The sequence below is a fragment of the Dermacentor albipictus genome, chromosome 6 (assembly GCF_038994185.2).
Source record: "Dermacentor albipictus isolate Rhodes 1998 colony chromosome 6, USDA_Dalb.pri_finalv2, whole genome shotgun sequence".
Classification (NCBI taxonomy): Eukaryota; Metazoa; Arthropoda; class Arachnida; order Ixodida; family Ixodidae; genus Dermacentor; species Dermacentor albipictus.
Window position 1 is genome coordinate 98,039,433 of NC_091826.1, and position 24,795 is coordinate 98,064,227.

Sequence of the window (24,795 nt, forward strand, 5' to 3'; positions counted from 1 at the left end):
AGCATCCGCACTGCACCGATCAACCGGGTAAATGGACGATGTGCGCCCGCGTCTTGGTCGCGCCGGCATTGGGAAAGCAGAAATGATTACTAATACTTTCAACTTCCATCTCTTGAGCACTGTTTAAAAATGTCCAAGCTATTTACATTGCTGCCCCTAATTTATTTTGTCGGGGACGTACTGGTTAAAGTTGTGAGCGCATATCGTACTTGTGCTATGCGGCAATATATTTTATTTCCGGACAGTGTCGATGGAAGTCCGCTGTCGCCATCAGAGAGAACAATGCTTTGTAGCAAACATTTTGTGGGAAACTGCAAAAAAATGACTTTTTCTGACACGCATCGTATATGCCGACGATATTTCCGGCTGCACATACGATGTCGATTCCAATTACCTGTTCAGCGCCACTTACATGGCTAAGCAGACGCTGACCTTTCGCCGCATTGCATCCATAAAAATTATCATGAAGCATAGCGATCTTCTTAAAGGCAAATCGAAGTGTGTACATTGTGCTTGGAATAAAACGTCCACGCACACATACGTAGGCACACACCGCGCGCGGTACGAAACGTGGCCAAACACGCGCAATGCAAGAGGCGAGCAAGGCGGTGCGAACGAGAGATGGGAGAGGCGTACACCCGCTAGATGAATTTTTCTCCGCATGCAGTGCTCTCACGCCCGTGCAGCAGCACCGGAATGAATGGAAAGAAACCATTTATGATTACTCAAAGGGAAGCTCATTACTTTTCGAAGCAAGATCGGGATGCCTTAACACGCATCTATAAAGCGAGATGTAAGAAGGAAGAATAAGAATTGTGCTTGCTGCGGTAGAGATAGGGAAACTGTGGAGCATGTTATATTAGAATGTGAAGACATCTACCCAGCGGTCGATTTAGGCACCACTGGCCTCCTTGAAGCCTCCTTGGGTTCAGCGAGAGCAGTGGTAAAGCGAACATGTCTGCAAGAGACATTAGTAAGAGGCGACTGGAGGATTGGTGGAAGAAAAGTAGGGAAACGACAAAAGTCGGAGACTTACAAAAGCACAGTTCGCAATCGGGGATCAGAAAATGTGGGCGTGGTACTTCATAGTGGGTTTTGTTATTGTTTAACTTATGTAGGACATTAGGTAGTATAATAGAAAGAGCTTGGTGGCGCAACCCACCACCCCGCTCGAAAGGGGACGCTCATAACATCCATTCATCCATCCATCCATCCATCCATCCATCCATCCATCCATCCATCCATCCATCCATCCATCCATCCATCCGTCCGTCCGTCCGTCCGTCCGTCCGTCCGTCCGTCCGTCCGTCCGTCCGTCCGTCCGTCCGTCCGTCCATCCATCCATCCATCCATCCATCCATCCATCCATCCATCCATCCATCCATCCATCCATCCATCCATCCATCCATCCACCCAGCAGCGCCGCTCCCGGTGCCGTTCTGGTCTATTGCATTGCGCTGCCGACAACTGGCAGCTGGCTCTGTGAAAAAAAAAAAACGCTTGTTTAGGATGCGTTGCAGACAGGATACATAAACCCAGAAGGTCAAAATTAATCCAGTCTTGCGCTGTAAGGGAGCCTCCCAAGCATATCTAACCCAAATGGCAATACTCTTGAATCTTTTAGCACGTACAAGTAGCTACGTTGCCTCGCACACAAGACTTAATTTTACCTGGAATGTTCATTCCGAGAAGCTGATTTTCTATGTTAGTAGGACTCTAGGTTATTTGCGTGGAGAATATTTATTTTACTCCGCATTCCCTGAAGAGTTCTCGCTCTAAAACGCTAATATTTCCAAAACTATAACATGCATCGGTATTTTCGGAAACATATCAAGAACATCTAACTTCATCTGCAGAACTAGTTTATAATAATAATAATAATAATAATAATAATAATAATAATAATAATAATAATAATAATAATAACAATAATGTTTATTGCCACAAAATATACAAAACAACACAAGCAGGCCGCTCTAAGCCTCAGTTGGCTTGCAGGACAGTGCCAATGAATATGATGAACAAGGCAAAAAAATATACGTAAACTGATGAGACATGAAAAAATATAATAATAATAAGTTCACAAAGATGCATTTTATCTGGCTGCATGGTGACTGTCAGCATAAAGCAGGAGACACGCGGTACGATTCAGCGTCCGATCCGACGTGCGGCGCTGCATGCTCCGGCATGGGTAATGCGACGATATGGGCCGCATGGTATACGTGCATTTGAACGAGCGAGTGGAACGTAAGCTCCGCCTAGATCCAGCGCCCCAGCTGGTACGCTCAGAAGACTTCACATCCACGTCGAGAAACGCAATATAAACAAATCTGCGCAACACTGCTTCGCTTTACGCGAACACTATCAGAGTGCCTAATTTTGTCAAAACGATTAACGCTGTACAGTGAGGTCGCCAGTAATTAAATACAAAGGGTTTACTCGACGCAGTCATTGCGAAGTGCAAGCGTGCAAACGAGGCGAGCAGCCTTTCTCAGACGGTCGGTTTGTGCTGTCTGCCCGCGAAATACTCTCGCATCGCGGCTCCCGATCTCGCCAGTACCTTAGTTCTAATGTGCCAGGCGCTGCTTTGCATAAAAGGCACACGTTCGAGATCATTTACTGAACTGGTAACTATTTCGTGCCGGAAACAAACTGCAGCCGGCAAAGAAAAAGAAAAAAAAGAAAAAGACAGCGAGAAATCGGAACCCGCCAGCACCGCCGCCTCCATGGAAAGAACGTTCGAGAACGTCACTTGCCAGCCGTGCTATCATTGGCTGCAGCCAAACGATGGTGGGTTTGTCAGACCCGTCGGACGATGAAAATCTGCCCGGTTTGTTGGGCGCCAGACGTCCGATCCGGCGCTTCGGCGCGGCAAAACACCTCGATTTCGGCTGCCATTCCGGCGCATCAAACGCCGGGTGAGACACCGAATCGGACCATGTGTCTCCCTCTTATGTGTCATGAAAGCTATTTGCGCATTGCTATGAATAAATATCAATACTTTGAGGTAAAAAATTAAGCCTGTTTCACTCTTTCCTGTGAAACATTCTTGCTCTGCCCATGTACGTTTGGCATCGCATTAGTCATGAGTGAATGAGTGAGTGAGTAAAGACTTTATTTGAAAACAAGGTATTGACGGATGACCTTGTTGTTAGGCAGCCACGAGCCCCTGGGCCCGGCCGGCTTGTTCAGCTCTCTCGATGACCTCGGCCTGCAGGTCAGGGTCGAGCAACACGGCCTCCCACTGCTCAGTCTTACTTATTTAGTAATTTGGGTATGATTTTCGGCTGGGCACGACCACATAATATGGAATGGATCCGCTTTTTGCTTACAATGCTTACATGTATTAGGGTATTGGTCAGGGTAGCAGTAGTGATAGGCTACGGGGTTGGGGTAGGTGTTCATCTGAAGTCGTCTCCTAGGTACTTCTTGTCGCTTGTTACGCGATTTGTGTGCTGGTGGGTACACTGCCCTCGTTAACCTGTAGTGCTGAGTTATTTCCTGGTAACTATCCATGCGATCCCTCTCTGATTTTAGCGTGAGCCGTCCGGGTGCTCGGTTGGCGAGTCCTGGAGCGGTGGTGTGGGCGGCATCGTTGCCGGGTAGGGAGGAGTGTGCTGGTGCCCAAATGATCTGGAATGGTCGTGGGTGTTGGTTGGTTGGCGTCTACTATGTGTTTTACGGGAGCGGAGACCCGACCTTTAGCAAAATTGCGAACTGCTGCTCTGGAATCGCTAATAATGTAATGACAATGTGTGGAGGCTATTGCCAGAGCGATAGCCGCCTCTTTCGCTGTTTCGGAGCTTCTGGTGCGAATTGAACCACCAGCGCGTATTTGACCTGAGGAGTCCACCACTGCAAGTGGCATACAGCAGCGTTCTATCTATTCTGCTGGGTCGACATAGACCACGTCTTTGAAGGCGTGGAATTTCTGATGTAGGACTTTGAACCAATCGGCCCTCCTTTCCTTGTGGGATTAGGGGTGCATGCTTTTAAGGAGTGCATTAATTTTGAGATGGCGCCTCTGATCGTGAGGAATGTCTACTTTATAGCTTTGCATCAACTCGTAGTTCATGCCGAGATTCTGGAGGATGTTTCGCCCAGCGGCACTCCGAGTTAGCGTTTCGTATTGAGATATAAGGTGCGCTTCTACAAGTTCATCGAGGGTGTTGTGCACACGTAGGGCTAGTAATTTAGCGTTGGCCGTTCTTATAGGTAGCCCAAGAACCTGTTTATTGCCCCTTGGGATCATTTCCTCCATTTTCTCTCTCTCAGCCGCTTCGAGGCAGAGCTACGGGGTGATGTAGGAGATGCGGTTGAGAACGAAGGCTTGTACCAACCTTATGAGGTTGGCTTCTTTCATACCAGAGTGTCGGTTGGCAATTCTTGAAATGAGTCGCATCGTCTGCTGAACGCATGCTTCAAGTTTATGAATTGCGTTGCCGTTGTGCCCATGAGCTTGCATGAAGAGGCCTAGTACACGGATGGTGGTCACAACCGGGATCGCGCCTTCTCCGGCTTGCACAGTGATTTCTGGGGGTGGCGCAATGTCGGATTTACGGTTTGTATGGCCTCTAAGGAGGAAGAGTTCTGATTTTCACCGGGAGCAGGCGAGGCCTTTGTCGGTAACGTACTTTTCAACCGTGTCTACAGCTTGTTGCAGCGTGGTTTCTATATGTCCATCGCTACCTTTAACCACCCACAGCGTGATGTCGTCGGCATACAGACTGTGGTGTATAACTGGAATCTGATGAAGTTGTTCCGGTAATCGGATAATCTCTAAATTAAAGAGGAAAGGGGATAAGACTGATCCCTGAGGTGTGCCACGACTTCCAAGAGGGATCTTGTCCGATTGTAGTTCTCCTAGTCTTAGTTCCGCTGTGCAGTGGTTGAGGAAATCTTTGATGAATTTGTAGGGTCCTCTGGCCCACACCTAGGTACTGCAGATTCTATAGTATAGCCTGATGCGCTACGTTGTGAAAGACCTTTGTAAGATCAAGGCCTAGGACAGCCCGGGTACCATTCTTGGGTATGTGGTCCAGAACTTGAAGTTTAAGTTGAAACATGATGTCTTGCGTGGAATGTTTTGGACGAAAGACATTTATGGAGTGCGGGAAGAAGTTGTTGTACTCCGCGAAATTGTGGAGGCGGTTAAGTATAACGTGCTTCATGAGTTCTCCCACGCATGAGGTTAGAGCGATCGGGCGTGAGTTCTCGAGCTGTAGTCGCTTACCATTTTTAGGTGTGAATATTATCTGTGCATGCTTCCATTGCGAGGGGATAAGACCGGTTTCCCAACAGCGGTTGAAGTACTCTGTTAGGGAAGTGAGAGATACGTCGTCTAGATTTCGGAGGGTCTTATAATCACAAGGTGTAAACTAATTGTGCTAACACAAAACCTAATTTATTGTCTTTTCTTTCTAAGGTGGCCCATGAAAAGAACCACCATTGAATATTAAATTAAATTACGGGGCTTTACGTGGTAAAAGTATGATTTGCTTATGAGACATGCCGTAGTTGTGGACTCCCTATCAATTTCGACCATCGTGGGCTCTTTCTTGCACGTACAATCAATGCACGGTTCGCGAATGTTTTAGCATTTCAACCCCTTATAACTGTGGCTGCCGTGGCGGGGATTTGATCCAGTGTCCTGGATCCAATCCCTCAAACGCCAAAGCAGCTAAGATACCAAGGCTCGTGAAACCACCTCTCTTCTGGCATTGTTTTATTTTAATAAATGATAACCATGCCTTTACCCAAGCATTAACAGCATTGTATAAATAGCCTTTAATATTTATTGCTATTGTGGTAACATCTGCGCTTATTACCTAATACCTTGTTTATAACTGCTTCCTTCTAGCTGATATCTTGCGTTATTATGGTAATCAGCTGACATGTATTAGCAGCCAATATTTTTTATATATTTGACGTACCACATATTCAATTGTCTTTTGCTGATTATTCAGAGCTGCTACACTGAGTAATGTCTTTAGCACTGAAATTATAATAAAAACTAAACATATCGTGACTTTTCCCTATAATATCTCCTGAAGTGAAGCACAAAATTGGCGTTTTGTTCTTTCTAGTATGCCTAGAACAGGTTGGACTGAACTTCTCAGGAATTACTTGGCGTGCATCTAATGTGTTACACTGTGTTACACTGCCGCGTGCAGTGTAACACAGCACAGTACACTACCCCCTGCGCTCATCAGCTGCCATGGGAACCACGTATTATAGATCTCCCGGAATGCATAAGTCGCATTACTTGGGTGAAAACAGAAATGAAGAGTTCCCAATCGGGGAATCAAACGTCCGAAAAAAAATCAGCTACGCTTCTGTCTTTTACGTGAACCCAACACAGTGCATTAAGTAACTACGGCACTAAACCTTAGAAATAATTTTTTCTCTAGAAGAATAACTCCTGCGGCAGCAATAACGAAGACGGCTCTTACTTTTACATCCTTTATTACATGGATAGCCTTATCTTTCATTTTAGTAAGCTTTCTTTCATATGTATGATTTTATTTTTTGTACATTAGGTCAGTGGTTGCTGGTATCGCCTATACATTTGTGCTGAACGGGCCACGCTTCTGTCAAGCCACTCTGAGAGGCAGCTTTCACCTACAGCCTCCTCCATTACTTTCATGGAAACAAGATGTTATATTATGGTACCGCCCAGTAAATCACCTTGGTCTTTTGGTATTGCAGGTCATGTCGAAAGTGAAAAGGTTCTGGGGAATTCTACGTGAAGCATTCATTCTTGATCATGATCTAGGAAACAACACAGTCGTAACAGTAAGCTGTGCCTCTCCTGAAAACTGCTCATTCACTACGTGGTTGAGAGACCCCACTGGACGAAGATGTCGGAACTGCAAAGTGGATGGTAGTGAACAAATGAAAACAGTTACAATTCCAAGCCCAGCCAAGGTAAGACTGCATAAAGCAGGATTATTATAATACGCTGGCTAGCTTTGTTCGATAGTATTCCTTTCTCACCAGGTACCGCTGATGACCTGCCAATCATGGCAACAACGTAGGCGCCGTGTCCTTCAGAGGACTGAACGAATGTAAAAGAGAAGCATTTAAATATAAATTTGGCCCAGGTTCGAGTGTTGATTCACATTCGGACATATTGTTACACACTACGAGGACGACGCTGATCGGCAAGGCACTCATTCCTGGTTGTTCTTAACCCTATAATGATGAGAGATATAAGTGCCTAGATGTTTGTGTGGGCAAAACATACCAACAAAGAAATGACAGTCACCTTATCACACGCTAAAGAGAATTAAGGCGAAAGCCTGCGCTTTCACGAAGCCTTCCTTGAATTACTTCAAATTTTCGTGCTCGTGCGTTATTACTACCAATTACTTGTTTTCTTCCACCAATCCTGTGGGTTCGAGCGCCTGAAGGCTATCTTATTAACTGCTCCCTAATTACCTTCGTCCTAATTCGACTGTTGACATTCAATATGTCAGTTAGTATCCAACTCCCACCAAAGTTCATGCGTACGAGCGCTTTATTTGGTCTAGTTATAGGCGCCTAAATAGTTTTGCCTTAATTAACACCACAGTTCGTGGGTTCAAGTGCCCCGATTACCTCTATGTTAATGGAATCTTCCTTGAAAACCTTCGCCTTATTTAACACGAAAGGTTGTGTGTTCGACTAATACAAAATATGGAGGACCGACCTCCATCTTCAGCGTCATCGACTTTTGGTGTCATAATGCTGGACGGTCAATTTTGACGCTGGGCACGTCAAATTTTCAAATAGCCCCAAAGGGAAACTTTCGTCTCACGAGCCATCTAAGCTTGTGGCCTTAAGAAGCATGATCAGCAAAAAAACATTTGTGAAATTTGTTTCAGTAGAGTGAGAAACACAAGGCAACAAAATGGCAGTGGACTTCCCCGCAAGTGACCTAATGCTTGCATTAGGATTTGTACTGAGATTTCTCTTCGTATGTGACCTGGAGGTGCACATTTCATTGTCTTATGTTACGTGTGCGAAGCCACCGCAGCCGGAGATCTTGAAACATAAGTGTGTCTCCTCTGACCTTTCTTTCAATAGACACCGATTCGTGTGCAAACTTTTCGATGCTTTATTTCTGCTCCAACCGACAAACCGCGTTTGCTGCCTGTCATTCATTGTTGGCTGAAGACATTTAGCCAGAAACTCCGCGCTTTATACAAAATCTCGGCAATAAACAAATTCTGGCATGTTGTCTACAGGCAACACTCGTCAATAATCTCGCTGTTGCTTCCCTGTGTGTGTGTGCAAACATCATTTTGCCTACACTTTTATACCGTCACAATGTTTGTCTCTCTAAACAAGGCTGTCAAAACGTTTCGTATCTCTTGAACTGTTTAGGTAGTCACGTATAAAGAACACAGTAGCAATACTGTGAAAGACGAAACTGACCTTTATTGGGCGAGCCTGTGCCCACAAAAACAGAGTACACCTAAACAACGGCGAAAGCGGCGAACACAGTCGGCGATCGTCAAAATCTATCAGCGGGTCAAGCGCGTCGGCTTTTATACGTAATTCGTCAAATGTTCAATAGTAATCGCTCGGACCCGCGTGCGTTCGGCGTAGTTCTACATTAGTCGCGTCGCGCATACATCCAATTGAATTACACAAGGTTCAGTCACAGACGGCAGATGGAACCATCATTAACATTCCAAAAACTTTCTATACATGCAGGAGCGTCCTGCGCTGGGCGATAACATTTGTTAGGCGGTGATGCGTGGTCACCCGATAAAGATACACAAGTGCTCATGTCAATTGCCCCTTTTAAAGGCCGATCCACACGAAGGACCAAATTGCTCTTTTGGACCGCGGTCCGCACATCACGTGATAGGACGTCACCAGTTCGTGCGTACCGCCGTTGGCCCGCGCAAGACCGCGGCCCTCGCGGTCCAACAAATTGCCGAGGCTTTTCCCGCTTCCGTATTGGCGGCGGACCGCATGCAAACCGCAGCGATTTCGGCTTAGTCAACGAATGTTGTCCGGCAACAGAGTGTCTTCAGCCAAATCCAATCTAGTTTTTGGCTCAGCAAAAGCCAGTCAAGCCAGTCGTTTCATGTCCGCCGTTCCGCCTACACGTGCGTGCAGCAGATATATTTTTTAAACACCGTGTCCTCTTGAAGTGACGAGGAGGTTTTTTTCATCTTGTATGCCTCGTTGAGCAGTTCCCGGCTTTCTGGGACTCAAGCCGGAATGATAACAATGATAACACTCTGGCCGAGAGTGTAGCTGGTTGGTCCGCTCTGCCGTCTGCTATGGCGGTCCGCCGTGTGGATGTGCACTGCACCGGACCGGACCGCGGCGGGCCGTGACGCCGCATCACGTGACTGATCGGCCCGCGGACTTGGTCCGTCGTGTGGATCGGCCTTAGAAAGCATCGACCCGATGCTCCAAACAAACGAGAGAATAAACAAAGACACCAGTAGCTAAGAAACAACAAAATAAGCAACTTCGTCAGCGTCCGCAAAGGCCGATCCACACGACGGACCAAGTCCGCGGGCCGCTCGGTCACGTGATGCGACGTCACGGCCCGGCGCGGTCCGGTCCGGCGCAGAGCACATCCACACGGCGGACCACCATAGCAGAGGGCAGAGCAGACCAACGAGCTACAATGTCGGCCAGAGTGTTATCATTGTTATCATTCCGGCTGGAGTCCCACGAAGCCGGGAATAGTTCAACGGGGTATACAAGATGAAAAAACCTCCTCATCACTCCAAGAGGGCACGGTGTTTAAATAATATATCTGCTGCACGCACGTGTAGGCGGAACCTTTTGCTGAGGCGAAAACTAGGTTGGATTTGGCTGAAGACACTCTGTTGCCGGACAACGTTCGTTGGCTACGGCAAAATCGCTGCGGTTTGCATGCGGCCCGCCGCCAAAACGGAAGCGGGAAAAGCCTCGGCGATTTCTTGGACCGCGAGGGCCGCGGTCTTGCGCGGGCCAACGGTGGTACGCATAAACTGGTGACGTCCTATCCCGTGATGCGCGAACTGCAGTCCAAAAGAGCGATTTGGTCCGTCGTGTGGATCGGCCTTAAAAGGACTAAAGACGCACCACGTGGACCACTTCAGATCGTGCGCGACGTTCCTGTGAATGGGAGATGCCCTCTTGCACGACCTCGTAGTACAGTTCGGCAATAGGTCGGATGACCATGTAGAGTCCGAAATAGTGTCGCAATAGTTTTTCACTGAGTCGTTGTCGGCGTACCAGGGCCGAAACCCAAACACGGTCGCCGGGCTGGTACTCGACGTAGCGACATCGGAGGTTGTAGTGTCGGCTGTCGGTACGCTGCTAGTTCTTGATCCGTAAGTGGGCAAGCTGTCGGGTTTCTTTGGCGCGCTGGACATAAGTGCCGACGTCAAGATTCTCTTGGTCGGTGATGTGCAGCAGCATGACGTCGACAGTCGTCGCCGGGTTCCTGCCATAAACCAGCTTTAGCGGGGTGATCTGTGTTGTTTCTTGCACTGCCGTGTTATAAGCTAAGGTTACGTACCCCAGGAGAGCATCCAAGGTCTTGTGTTCGACGTCGACGTACATTGCTAATATGTCGGCGAATGTCTTATTCAGGCGCTCCGTAAGACCGTTCGTCTATTGGTGGGAGGCAGTTGTCTAACTATGCCTTGTCTGACTGTACTGCAGAATAGCTTGGGTGAGCTCCGCTGTAAAGGCCATTCCTCTGTCGTTGATGAGGACTTATGAGGGGGCCGTGTCGCTGCACGATCTTCTCTACGAAGAGTTTTGCCACTTCGGCTTCACTACCTTTCGGCAGAACTTTCGTTTCAGCGAAGCAGGTGAGGTAGTCCGTCACCACGACTATCCACTTATTTCCGATTTTGCAGTTTGGTCCAAAAGGCGAAGCACCCATTGCAATAGCACATTAGAAGATTGCTGTGCGAATATGGATAGTAGTTTTATCGGCTATATACGCTCGTAAACAGCGGCCTATTAACTAAACGATGACAGATTGTGTAAGTGTGACTCAACGAGGACGTAGAAAGAAACAGACACACTGACATAGCGCTGTCTTTGTGCGTCTGCTTGTTTCTACGTCCATGTTCAGTCGCGATTACACATTATATCATGTATTAGAACCATCCAGCCCGACAACGTGTTTTAACTAAATGAACCAGCATGGTGTCATGCGCGCACAGGTACATATGAGCACATCTCGCTCGATGAGCGAGGGAACACAGCAGTGAAACAATCGCAACGACATTTTTTGCACTTTTCATTGACTAATGCCTGCGAGCCGAGTTGCTATTCGCAAAACATTCCGATGGGCGCTCGTCAAATCGCGGAAATCTGACTCACTGCGACCGGATCACGAGCGAATATGTTCGCCCCGTGCTGGACACCAACGCCTGGTCGTTCGAACGATCGTGTTCGTCCATTCCGGTGTTGGCCTCGCGAGACGGTCTCGAAGAAGCATACATCGGCGCACGCGCAGAACGTCCGCGCCGCTTGCCGAGCCTAGGTCAAAGAGGAAGAGCCTTCTCCTTTTTGCACCCAAGTAACCCCGCCTTAGGTGGCGTGAGCAGAGCAACACCCGCGCCATTTCTCGTACTACCCTGCAAGCCTACCGACTGCCGCAGTTAAGCTACGCGGCGAAGCCGGATTACAGGAGACTGTAGCTATGCGAAAACATATCAGGGGAGGCGTGAGGGTCGTGCATCCCCAAACACTTCAATGCCAACAAAGCGGCGAGAACACAGCGCTGACCAGGCCCTCAGCAAACGCTAGACTCAGCCACTTCCGCAGATATCTTTCTAGTTAGGGGCGCACTTCTCTTCAACACTAAGTAAGCGGCGAGAACACAGCAGCAAAGCTATGAGCAGTCGGTGCTCTTTGTATTCATCGCAGATCACTTTTAAGTTACGGCCCGTGCGTCGTTGCCATGCCGCCTGAGTACGTTCACGTTTGGTTCTGGTTCTAGACTGATGAATAAGGAGCTAAGAATCGATAACGGCTTATGATGGGAACGTCCTCTGCGCACCTGGTGTTTCCATATGCAATACTTTGCTAGAGTTAACAATGCTTCTTGCGCCGCCATCGGCACGAGTTCATGTCGCCCCTGCGCTATCGTTAGAACTGGCCTAATCCAGTCACATAACATAGGTAATGACCCCGGGCTGCGTAGAGATGGCTAAGTGGCACAATGCTTACCTCGGTTACACATACCTAGTCTAACTCCCAGAGGAGTTTGTGCGTGATTTTTCTTTTGTTCCTGGACGTCGCGCGATAGTTCCTTTAATGTGCATCGTGTTTGACGCCCGCCCCTTGATTATCCCAGATTTTGTAGATCGAAGTACCTCGCATACCACGACCAGTTATCGCATCTCTTTATCCCCTTATCCAAACTTAAAAAAATTGTGTCCACTCTAACTTAGTTTGCGCACGCAACTGCCATTTCGAAATAGCTTAGGCGGCGTGTTTTGAAAAACTACTTTTTCTTAGCTATTGCTGATAGAGCAGATTGTGTGTCCAGGCATAACATCTCCCTAATGCAACCACGTACCTAGAAGGATCTAGGGCACTCACCATGGCGCTTCGGGGAAAATGTACCTAGAAACGAGCTACACCGGAGCGACGCATGGCAGCGCAGCGGCTGCGCAGTGGGCTTAGGCGTAAATAGTAACACTAAACTGGAGGAAAACAGGGAAGGGGGCACTTTCCTACTAGAAAATCCCATTTGTTTTCAAACAGGTTTCATCAAATAGGGTTATGGAATGGGACCCCGTTTGATCCTGTCAGTCCGGACCTGTTTAAATCCTGTTTAAAACTGACCCGTTTAAATCCTGTTTAAACCTGACCCGTTTAAATCCTGTTTAATCATGTCCCGTTTAAATGCTGTTTAATCCTGACCCGTTTAATCCCCTGTCCTATCTAACGAAGTACTATTTGCCCCTGTTAAGACCTATTTTTTGCTACATTCATACCAGGTCCTTTCAGAATGGATTAATGTTGCCTAATATAATTTACTCTTTAAACCTATTTTGTACACTTTTGTAATTGCGATCAGCATTGAAAAGAAGTAGGTCTGCATTATGTTTGCAACAAGAATGCCACTTTCACCCTTTATGTAATACCCCCTAACCGGGGTCTTTAAGGCAATAAAGTGAGGTTTGCCATGTACATTGCTTAATACGAAGATGAACACAATTTTCGGCATAAATTGATTAGCACTACCAATAATGACGTGATACATCATGAACAAGTTCTGTATGACCCACGAGTACATTTGCTATCTATGACCTAAAAGAAGATGCACCCTGAAGAAGGCTGTACCTCATTTCCTTATTTACTACAAGTATGCCAATGTAATTCTTGCAAGTTTAGTATATGTTTGATTAGTTGTACCCGTCTTACTGCAGTGCTTTCTTGCTGTAATGGTTTGTTCAAAAATCCACAGTGAAGCGTAATTTTGAGGTGAAAAATGTCACGCAATGTATTGGCATGTAATTGTAAGTGAAAAAGGCAAGTATACTTTATGTAGGTATTTCTGTACACCCATGTGAGCTTTCATTAGGCCTGAAGTCCTCCGGCTTAAGTCAAAGCATGTCATAAATGTCACAAGCACTGTTTATTTGACCTTCTAATAGTATTTCGATGCATCCAGTCTGCCGAGAGAAGACCGCTGGAATGTGTTGCTTGGGTGAGAGCGAGCAGGGCACCTGAAAAATAAAACCAATAATTTATCTTCACTCATGCAACAATAGCACACAGGCAAATTCGCCTAACTTCCCACACATAAGAAAGGTTCAGCATTCCCGTCATATGAGATAATGAATAAATCTTATTGCAAAATATGTGGTTTCATGCAATGAATATGTTTCAAGGGAACATGTATTACTGTGGGAGAATAAGCTGTCATAATTAGCAGGCTATTGAAACAAGGGTTATAAGAAAAAGATGGACACATCGTTTGGTTAACAACAATTACTAGTATTGAAGCAACAGAATACAAACATGAAATACCTTTAAAAACAACACCGACCGGTTCAGTTAATAAATTATTCCGAAACTAAGCCCTTCTGCCAGCAAAATACCGTAGTGTCCTCGGTTTGACATTGCGCTGCTCAGGCAGAGGGCATGGGATCGAGTCCCGCCCACGATGGCTGAATTTCGATGGCAGGGAAATGCAAAAACCCCTATGTAAGGTCTATTGGGTTCACGTTATAGGAGACTAGGGATCCCGCCAAATTGAAGTTATAAAAACTTGAGTAAATTTGGAGATAAGCAAACTCACAACAATAGAAGGCACTGGTCATGCGAAGACCATATAAAGCCTTTCAAGGTAGGTTCCAGCAGCCGCTAAATTTCTTGTAAAAGCGAAATCTAGCAGAAGCAGTATTTTTCAGTACATCACTATAGCAAGGTATTGTACAAATGACACCCGACATATTGGGCTTCTACGGGCAACAGCAATTCTTGCACAGATCATAGCAAACACTGTTACACATAGGTATATATAGGCACATAGGTATAGGTACAGTCGCCGACTGATTTTCCGGACTCCGAAATTCGGACATGCTCGATAACTCGGTCTGCTTCGCGCCACCGCCATGCACCCCATGGGCCATAATGTATAACAACTTCAGAAAGTTCGGACGCCTTGCAACCTCTCGTCTGATTTTTCGGACACTCCTTGAGCCAACTTGATCGAGAGCACCATGCACCGACTCTGACGGTTGCATGGTTCAACTTGCTGAACGCCATTTTTGTTTTGAACGGAGCCTCCTTGTTGCCCCACGAAGTGGCGCTACTGCAAATCCCTGCTCATCATCATCGTTTCTGCCTGGTTTGTAGCTACAGCAGTTCCAGTCTCAGCTTAGTATGCGATGTCAAGACAATCCAGCAGCTGATTTGTTTGTTTCTTCGTGCAAGAGGCTGCGAGTAGGCCAGGTTTTTCGTTTGTGCGACTGATGTCGGCGTGACGATGTTTGATGAAGCAAGATGGGCCAATTCGTTTCACTAATATCTAGAATAGCTACCTGTAAGCGCCACCTGCCTTTCAACAACATTTGCAAAGCAAAAAACATCATCCTGAAAAGTCTGCACATGAAGACATCGGTAGCATCATCAGCGTGGGGCCTCAATATAATTTGGCAAGCCAAGAAATTACTGATAGCACGAGTACAAGCATGCCAACAGGAAATGAGTGGCTGAAGAATGCACCTTCTTCCAATTGGTAGACAGTGCATTTTCGCAAAGCCCTAACTACAGCAGATCATTGTTCAGGAGTTCCCGAATGCACAATTCTATGCCATTTTCCCGCCGACTCTAGGGAAGCACCTCTGCACAGTTGCAAGAAAAAAAGCTAGATGCCCCAAAAGAAATGAGCCCACTCAAGCCGTGGAATTTATGTCTACCTTGTTTTCCTACAACTACTCTAAACCTAGGAATGCTGTTTTGCACAAGGGAACAAACGTCAGCATTAGTGCCCCGCCCAACACAAGTGATCTGCGCTGTAGAATGTGCCATCAGTCAGCCCACAGATGAGGCCAACACCAGTGCTGTCAGTGTGCTGTACAAATTGCAGAAGCACAGCCTACAAGCTTGTCTGCCTTAGTGTGATCGCATCAAAGAACGAAAACCAACAAATCAAGTTTGTTTCGTGCTCAGAACAGTTGACTCGTGCTGAATTTTCCTACAATTCTTTCTAAGTACAGATAATGCTTGGTTTGCTGTGTAGGCATGTAAATAATGCAAAGGCCTGCATCACAATCTGTGATAGAAAAGCATGTAACAAAGCAGGTAAAGTACACAGGTGCAGTGTCTATCACATACCATTTCGTGCAGTAGAGGCTACATCGGATAAACCGGTCAATGTATAAATTACTGGCAGCGTGACCAAGCAAACTTGATGCGTGGGTAAGTTAGCAGTGGTAGTGCCCTGCTCTCGGCACACATGCACCTATGTTAAAGCTGCTTGATCTTGGCAAAATATAAAGACAAAAGCGCTGGAGAGATATCTGAGGCTTTTCTTATATGTATGACGAGGAACCAAGCACTACCTTCCCATGCGGAGAATTACTAGACAGTGATACTGCTTCTTATCATTGTAAAACAAGTGTCACGCTAGCCATGCGATGCGTCCTTTTCGTTTCTGTGCGAGCAGCATGTATACAGATCTATTCTCCCTCTTTCACCTTTTGCACAATACCACTGTGCGAGTAATAAAACTGAACTGTTAGTAGCACTCCGTCCTGTTGCCTCCTTTTCTTCTTTGTTAATTGTGTGCTAAATAAGACTTTTTTGGTGAAAGAGTGCTAATTCAACGCATAAACTAGCTCCATGGCAGTGTGCAATAAAGGACTGTTCGTGTTCTCTAAAAATATGTCCATGCAGAACAGTGTCAAAGAACACCTTAAAGAAAGAGCATGCGTATATCTATCATAAAGGCCAATCCTTGTTTTTTTTTCCTTAACATATTTTTCAACACCGAAATTGAAGTACAAGCACACCATTCTATATCGCCTTGCCAATGAAGCAAGGCACAGTGGTGCCCAACTGTTGCAGGACCAACTTGGATGTGGAGATCGGCGCAGATCACCAACATAGCATGGTCTGCTTACACTTCTTCTCCAGGTCGAGCCGTACCTATAGCAGCTATAAAACAAGTGAGCTTAGAATCACTAAGGAAACAATATAAAAGTGGCATTGAACAAAGCAACTTTCGTTAGGCATAAATAGGATCGAAATGCTGGCATTATGCCCATAACTAACTTCACTTTTCGCTACAAAGCATCCAGGTTAAGGAAGATTATATGTATGAGCTATCTATGTGAGAAAGATTAATCGAACGCCCTCTTTTTGCCACACCCCTCCCCTTATGCATGGATGTCTCCCTGACGGAGTAAGCTGGGCTGATCCCATGTATAGTGTAGTTAAAGGTTGTCACTTGGTGGGCCAATCCCAAAACCATATTGCATGACTTGTGCAATAATTTTAATGTGTGTTGTAATGCTGGCCATCCTACAGGCACTGCAACATTATAGCACCCATAAGGCTAATGGTATTACCTGATAAAGTTAACTAATAAGTGTCCCGAGGAGCTACAACTCAGCGTGTGTACTCAGAGGCCATTATTAGCCTTCTATATTCATCCTTCTATGGTTTCAACCTAATTTTCATCAACAATGTACAAGTTTTAGGAATCTGCCCATGCTTAATGCACCAGGGCACCATAAAGAATACCGCAATAGGTTCCTATCCAATTTAAAACAAACAGTGGCCAGTTCCATACCATGTTTTGAACAAGCGAAATTATTCTGCAGTCTTTCCCATACATACAAAAATCACCAGTGCTATGAATTGCATATGAGCATTTTGTAGACAAAAAACACCACCACAACAGTTGAAGCTTGAGAAAATTGACAACAATTCATTTTGGCGATGCTCACAATGAAAGTGAAAGAGCGCTGTGCTCTTTCAATCTCTGCTTGATATTTCCTCAATACATGTGCACTGTGAACATCTGCCTGTCCCTCATATCTCTAGTGCCCGAGGACAGTGCTGGTGATTATGGTTTACAAACTGCTGACATGCAACTGAACTTTCGGGCAGTGTCATCTCATGCCGAATGATTCATACAAAACTTTAAAGGGCACTACACAGCAAATAATTATTTGAGCTGCGTTAGTCAATTACTCTACCACAATACCAAAAAACTGTAGTTACCAAGAGAGGAGGCTTTATAGGTCAAAAAAGACAGAATTTAAGATGGATGGTGAAACCACAATAAAGTTGCCACACCAGCTTGCCGTGATGCCTTGAATTTTGACGCAGCCTGCTAGGGGTCTAATTAATTTGACTTTGGCAAATATTGATAACATTGCATTATAAGTTAGCCAGAAACTGAACTTGGCAAGTTTTAAGCAAGTGAACTGAACCGCAATAGCCGAAATAGAAGAAAATACCCTGGAATGCATGGTGTGCCCTTAACATGCCAGCAGTGAAACCTTGGCACAAAATTTCAAAAACTGAATTTTCACCTTCATTTTCTCTCTTTATAATTAAACTCTTATAACAAGATTTAGTAGGGAAAGCGTCCTCAGAGAATACTTAATCCATCTAATATGATTTCCTCTTTCTCTTTAGCATTCCTTTAAAGCGAAATTTGCAAGCTTGTTTACACTCATGTGACCCTTGTCATCTGATTCGCATTCAAACCATGCACTTATACTTGGCCTCGTTTAGTGTACCTTGGTGTTCCATGCAACATAAAACTGAATAACAGGAGTAATTGTAAAGGGAGGAACAAATGGGATGCTCCGTGTGTGACGCACCGCCAGAGTTTTAAAGGGACTGACAACGGATTTCTAAGGAGCCGGGTCATTGGTGGCACAATTAAATGCTCATTATCGGAAGTAGTTATACTTGCAGTGGTCCTCATATCACGTAGAAATTTCGTAAACAAGATTTTTTGATCAGGATTGCCCCACCCAAAAATAGGAGCCCCTATGCCAGCAACAAAAGTGAGAGCGATGACTAAAGCCTACTTCACTAATTGTGAAAGCAGACTGATGTGTGGATTTCGCAGGAATGAGTTCAGCATTAATTAACCATTTGCAAAAACCCCTTTAGAAAATAAAATGCTATCATAATATGCTGCTGCATCTGTGGAGCCGTATTTCGGCTATATATGCATGTTGTCAAGGATAAATTCTTCTTGGGTAAGTTGGTGCTTACTTAACATGTTGCTTTCTAGCGTTAAAAACTCGAAAAAGGAAACAGTGAGGCAAAAGTAAAGGAAAGACGAGCGCTACACTTACAACTGTTTATTCCAAAAACAGAGCATCCTGTACATACACAAAAATGCACATGTGCAATCGCATAAAACAAGCAAAGAACGTCAGTCAGCCGAAGGCAATGCTGTAAATTTTTATATGCTTAGCAATCTGAATTCCGAATCATAAAGCATAACAGAAGTTTGACTCACGCGGGCAGACCAGTGGTTTGGATATGGAAGGCCTCTAACAGTTCACGTGCAGTTTTGTTCTTGGTTCTGCCAAGGATCCTGACGTTAAAAAAGAGTGGTCAGTCGTATCTTGCTTTAAATTACTTGCGTGCTCTCTCATTTGGTTTTTGACGCAAAGCCCAGTTTGTTCAATTTAGCACTTGTCACAGCTGAGCGGAATCAGGTAAACCGCTCTAATGGAGCAATGCACGTAACACTTAACGAGCTGTACTGTACACCCGTTCTTAGCAGCTATAAAACAAGTGACCTTAGAATCACAAAGGAAACAATATAAAAGTGGCATTGAACAAAGCAACTTCCGTTAGGCATAAATAGGATCGAGATGCTGGCATTATGCCAGCATTTCGGGGGCAGAGACGGGCCAGCTTGTTCGGGATGGAGAAGACCACAGGTACTCCACACCTATACGCCACTTTCTTGAGACTGTGGCTAGCCCTGTGAAGGTACGTTCCATACCTTCACAGAATAAGGCCATCAAATGTTCTGGCCTTATTGGAAGGCTGTCTCAAGTACTTTTATTCTTTTTCACAATCAACAATACTCACGTAGCGCCTCTGCTACATGACCTATTTCTTTTTGAATTGGATGTAACCCTCAACAACTGTTTTAAGAACACGCACGTGATAAAGACCTTTTATATGTAGACGATTTTGTAGTCCCTTTGGACAGTGTCCTTGTTCGTGTTTTGGACAGTGCCCTTCAACTGACAATGATGAAATGAGCGCAGTTTTAAAGCTTTTTAAATTCCACGACAAGGGCCTATGTTTTACCCATGAGATTCCGGTGGAGAACGTGCTGCAGTTTTTAGATTTAAATATGATGTGTTTAAAAGAACATGCTTGCTGGTGCAACTCATCATGCTCAAAATAGAGCTCTTACCACATGATTCCGCCCACTCAAAAATTGTAAAACAAAAGATTGCAACAGCCTGCCTGGGTATGCTCTTAAACTATGTGTGTTCATAGGATCAAGGCGAGTTTTGAAAATCAGACCGAGCGGCTTTTAAAAGTTGGCTACTTCGAGGGTAGCTTTCAAAAGCCGGCTACCCTCGCTAGGTGTTGACGAAAGTCTGGGAACGTTGCTCCAGAAGTTAAGAGGCAACAAAAAGCCTAAGGAGGGCGATGAAGGTGAGTGTAGCGCTCGAAAAAAGGCACAAGCGATCCCGTACCTTCACAGCGTTAGCCACAATATCAAGAAAGTGGCCAATAGGTATAGAGTACCTGTGGTCTCCTTCGCTCGAACAAGACGGCCCATCTCTGCCCCCAAATCACGGGTGGTGCTACGAAAGGGTGTGCAGTAGAGTATGTAAGACGTTACGTGCATTGCTCCACTGGAGTGGTTTGCTTGATTCCACTCAGCTGTAGCAAGTGATACATTGCGTCAATGACCGAATCAGATAGCATGCAAGTATTTTAAAGAAAGGTACGGCTGTGCACCTGTTTGCACATTGCAGGTCTTGTCTCGACTGTGAACCATGGTGTTTTTATATCAGGATCCTAGGCAGAAGCAAGAACATAACCCCACGTGAACTGTTAGAGGCCTTCCATATCCATGCACTGGTCAAACTTCTGTTACGCTTTATGATTCGGAATTCAGATTGCTCAGCAAATAAAAATTGATGACAATGCCTTCGGCTGACTGACGTCCTTTGCTTGTTTTATGCATTTGCACAGGTGCATTTTTTAGTATATATAAGATGCTCTGTTTTTCGGAATAAATAGTTCTACGTGTAGCGCTCGTCTTTCCTTTTCTTTCGCCTCTGTCTTCTTTTATTCAAGTTTTTTGCGCTAAGAAGCAACATGCAAGTTCTCACAGTGCCATATGGTCTCCGAGAATGGGCTACAGCATGCACCACCATGCTTCACAAATTGTGACGGCATTGTTCTGCTCAGAGGAATTGAAGATTTAGCTGCGTTTTGCAAATTGCAGAAAGAACTTCTATTAGAAATAAATGTACCACATTTCAATATATTTAAAGAAGCCGAGTAGCCGCTTACACTTATAGAAGGTCACATGATAGGGCATCCTATTTTTTGTTATGCTTTTGCCACATGAGGGTGCCATAGGTCATTTTTCGTTACTTGTCAAGTATCAAAAATAGAGATCCTTGTCTAATGAGAAAACAGTGCTCGTTTCAGACAATATGTGACGCAATTTTCCCATCAGCGAGGTTATCTCGATTTACGTTCTGAATGGTTGTCTTTCCCTTTAGGAGAAAAGTGGTTTCATGGCCTAATTGGAATAAGAAAAGAAAGCTTTGGATGGGGTGCAGTATGGTACTACACCAAATCTTAACAAGTGCCTATTCAGTCTGAACTTATTCCAGAAGCTAGCTAATGACATAGAGCTCCCTTTGTACCACAATGGTGTGTCTACTACAAAAGGGGCTAAGGGTAGAATTTAGGTGCTCATACACATTTTAATTGTCAAATTAAAGGATGTTATGACCTTTGCCACTTTAATAGCATGGGTGACACAACATGCTATAATATTATTTTTTAAGAAAGCATGTCTTGAGCATGGCGTGCCCAACCACTTTTGTTAGGTGAGGAAATATTGTTTCTGGTCCTTTTTTAGGGAACTGGTCATACATTATTCACAGCACAATACGTTGTTTCCCTAAGAATGTCACAGACAATTTTCATATTTTAGGTTGACCATATTAACATGAGCGTGATGTACAGCATTGCTTCAAGGGTACCACTATCTATTCAGGCACACAGAAGCCAAGTTCAGCAGTCAACCTCATAACCAAGTCTCTATTAGTCATGCATATTGGCAATTTGACAGAATAATAAGAGGGGAAGGTGAGAGGGATGCTCCTCTTATAAGAGAAGCAATAGCAGAGTTGAAGCTTTATCCTGTGTCATATGCAAAAGGGCCGAGCACGCCCAGCTTTTGGTTGCATTCTCACTTGTGACCACGGCAAGATGCTGACTGATATGCGTAACCAGCAGTTTGTAGGACCACATTTTCATAACCTGCAATTTTTTTTTACATCTGGAGAGATCAAACTCAAGTTCCATGCTGCGCTGCACTCGAGAAGCACTATAAACTGGCAACATTTAAATGCTATGCTGCATGGTTTCTTGCATGCTTTAGGAATTCACTTATTTATTATATACATAGCTCATAGGCTCCAGTTGGAGTATTGCGTGAGGTTGCGAGAAAACAAATTCTGAACTACCAAGGAGAGCATTCAACAAAACAAGTCAGACCAAAGAAGAAAAAATAACATACTCTCATAATGAGACAATGTATCTGGCAGCTAGCTTATAAAAAAGGCCATTAGGAATGTTTTACTTCTGGTAGCGCTTTAGGCGATGGAATGTAGAATTCCAAGCTTCATACACTTTTAAGCCACCCTTCGTGGCTTTTTGTTTTGATGTCCCTTTCTCTGTACTATTATAGAAATGAATACCCCCTCCAAAATAAAACGAAGAAAAATGTGTAAAACACAGTAATGTAACACACAACAATGTAACGCACAACAGTGAATACTTAGGAAAATGTAATTAAGAACATAGAGTCTGTGTGGGCACAGATGTTAGAAGTCTACATGAAAGCATAATAATAGAGGTGGGCAAAGCTTTTATGCTTTTGTCATGCAAACTGCAGCAAGACATACAGGTAAAAGGATATGCATGCCTCACAACACAGTTCCTAAACATATCTGTCACAATACAGTGAGTAGGTATATCATGCACATATTCAATAGCCCCTAAATATATTTAACTCAGAGGGGGCTACCTATGTAACTTGTTCAAACTGAAGGTGGCCAAATTTGTAAATATACGATTCAAGTAGACAGAAAATCGACGTTATGAATAGGGCATCTACAGCAAAAGTGTTGTACATTAATGTTGTACATTATGTGATACCTGCCAATCTGTGAACATAATATTTTGTGAAAATGCTGCAGGCACTAATTTCTTTGTTGGGGATATAGTACACATTTTTTAAAGCTTGCTCCCAGCACCCCCATTGTTGCATAAACACACACATTATTAATAAAGGAAAAATCGGACATCCATCCGCTCGTAGCGATTGTTACAAAAGAAACCCGTACGAATTCCTTGATAGGAAAGCCTCACAGTTTAAAAAAAATGGTCCTGGTCTGGTACTCGAACCCGGGAACACCGCCTTTCCGGGTCAGCCACTCTACCATCCAAGATTACCAGGCGGCTAGCAGATGGCCGGGTGAAGTCGAATGTGTCGAAAACACGAAGCAAAGGCAAGGGTCTGACGTAATAGTTCTGCGGAAACACGCAAGGTGTAGACAAGTAATTATTAAAGAGAAAAAAAATATCAAGTCAGACCCTTGCCTTTGCTTCGTGTTGTCGACAAATTTGAATTCGCCCTGCCATATGCTAGCTACCTGGTTATCTCAGGTGGTAGAGTGGGTGCCTTGGAAAGGCGGTAGTCCCAGGTTTGAGTCCCTTACCAGGACGACTTTTTCTTTAACTGTGTGGCTTTCCCTTTGAGGAACACATACTGGTTTCCTTTGTAGCAAATGCTACAAACGGGTGAATGTTTGATTTTTCCTTTATTACTTACTTCTCTTCACCTCGTGTGTTTGCGTAGAACTATTACTTCACGGACACACACTATCAACTATTATTTAACTTGTCGTGCAGCACAAAAAGCTGCAGCGAACTTGAAACCAGTAACTGACAACATTGTTTTTTTTGTTTTTTAGGTTACAGAGCTTTTCAGCGTGTTTGCTGCTGCCGCGTTAGCTGCTTCAGGAATTTATCTGACCAAACTTCCCTAAAGCAAGTGCCCCTCTGATGTTCTCGTTAGAGATATCGCATCGCAAATAGTAAAGCTGTACAAGTGCCATTACAATTAATTATTTTACATGCATTTTATCAATGTCAGGCCCCCCCTTTTTCAACAGCTTTAAAACACCTTAACCAACACAACTTCATTGTCTTTCTAAAGCGACATTCATAAAATTGTAAAATGAGCCCACATTTGTAAACCCACACAAAATTCAGGAGTTTCCAAATATGGATGATACCAACAAAATCTGCAGCTCATTTGAGTGGCAGCAACAGCTTTGTACACACCATGTCACAGCATGCCCAGCAGGTACTTTGCCATTTCTGTTGAGGCTGCAGAAGTGCCGCAGGTGCACATGTGGAGGTGCCTCTGGTTCACAAAATCTTGCCATCCCTAAACAATAACAAATGTTTCATTTATTGTTATCCCTGCTGAAACTGCAAACTCGTGATATAAAGAGATCACGTCATATTTTGAAAAAAAAGTCTCATACAACCAGTTACATGAAGCTGCAACTGGTCGTGCAAATATCTGATTGTTAAATCACAGGCGGTTATATAACACGTAAATCGAACTGTAGCAAACATGAATCTACTATGAAAAGCTTCACACAAACGTACATCTGTGTAAAGTGAAATGCGAATTGTACTATCAAAAAATTCGTTAGGACATGAAAAGCGTTCCAAAACCTAATTTGTTTATGCGGCGGAACAAAGCACTGCTCCTAATGGAAGATACGCTCAAAATTACAACAGACCACCTCTTCTTCTGGAGAGACAATACAGAAAACAAAGATATTTCGAATAAAAAGAAACATTGCTTTTGTAATTTCGGCTTCTCTGCAAGATGAGAACCCTTTACAAGTACACAAAAACACACAGGACACTAATACACGCCATCTGACGACACTCTATAAACAGAAGAGTTCCATACAAGCTAAAAATCTGGCCATGTGTCGACACAGCAATCGGGTGCTATCTCGCGCAGCAGTTAGCTGTGAAGATGAC

At 44.6% G+C, this 24,795-nt stretch overlaps 1 protein-coding gene across 3 annotated transcripts in view; it reads left to right on the forward strand.

Moving 5' to 3' along the window:
- Positions 1-24,795, forward strand: part of LOC139061299 (calcium-activated chloride channel regulator 1-like) — a 332,028-nt gene that overhangs the window by 271,647 nt on the left and 35,586 nt on the right. For all 3 annotated transcript variants that reach the window (XM_070541075.1, XM_070541076.1, XM_070541074.1), the window contains one exon: positions 6,709-6,927. In XM_070541075.1, the coding sequence (XP_070397176.1) occupies positions 6,709-6,927 (219 nt within the window). The remainder of the gene's footprint in view (positions 1-6,708; positions 6,928-24,795) is intronic.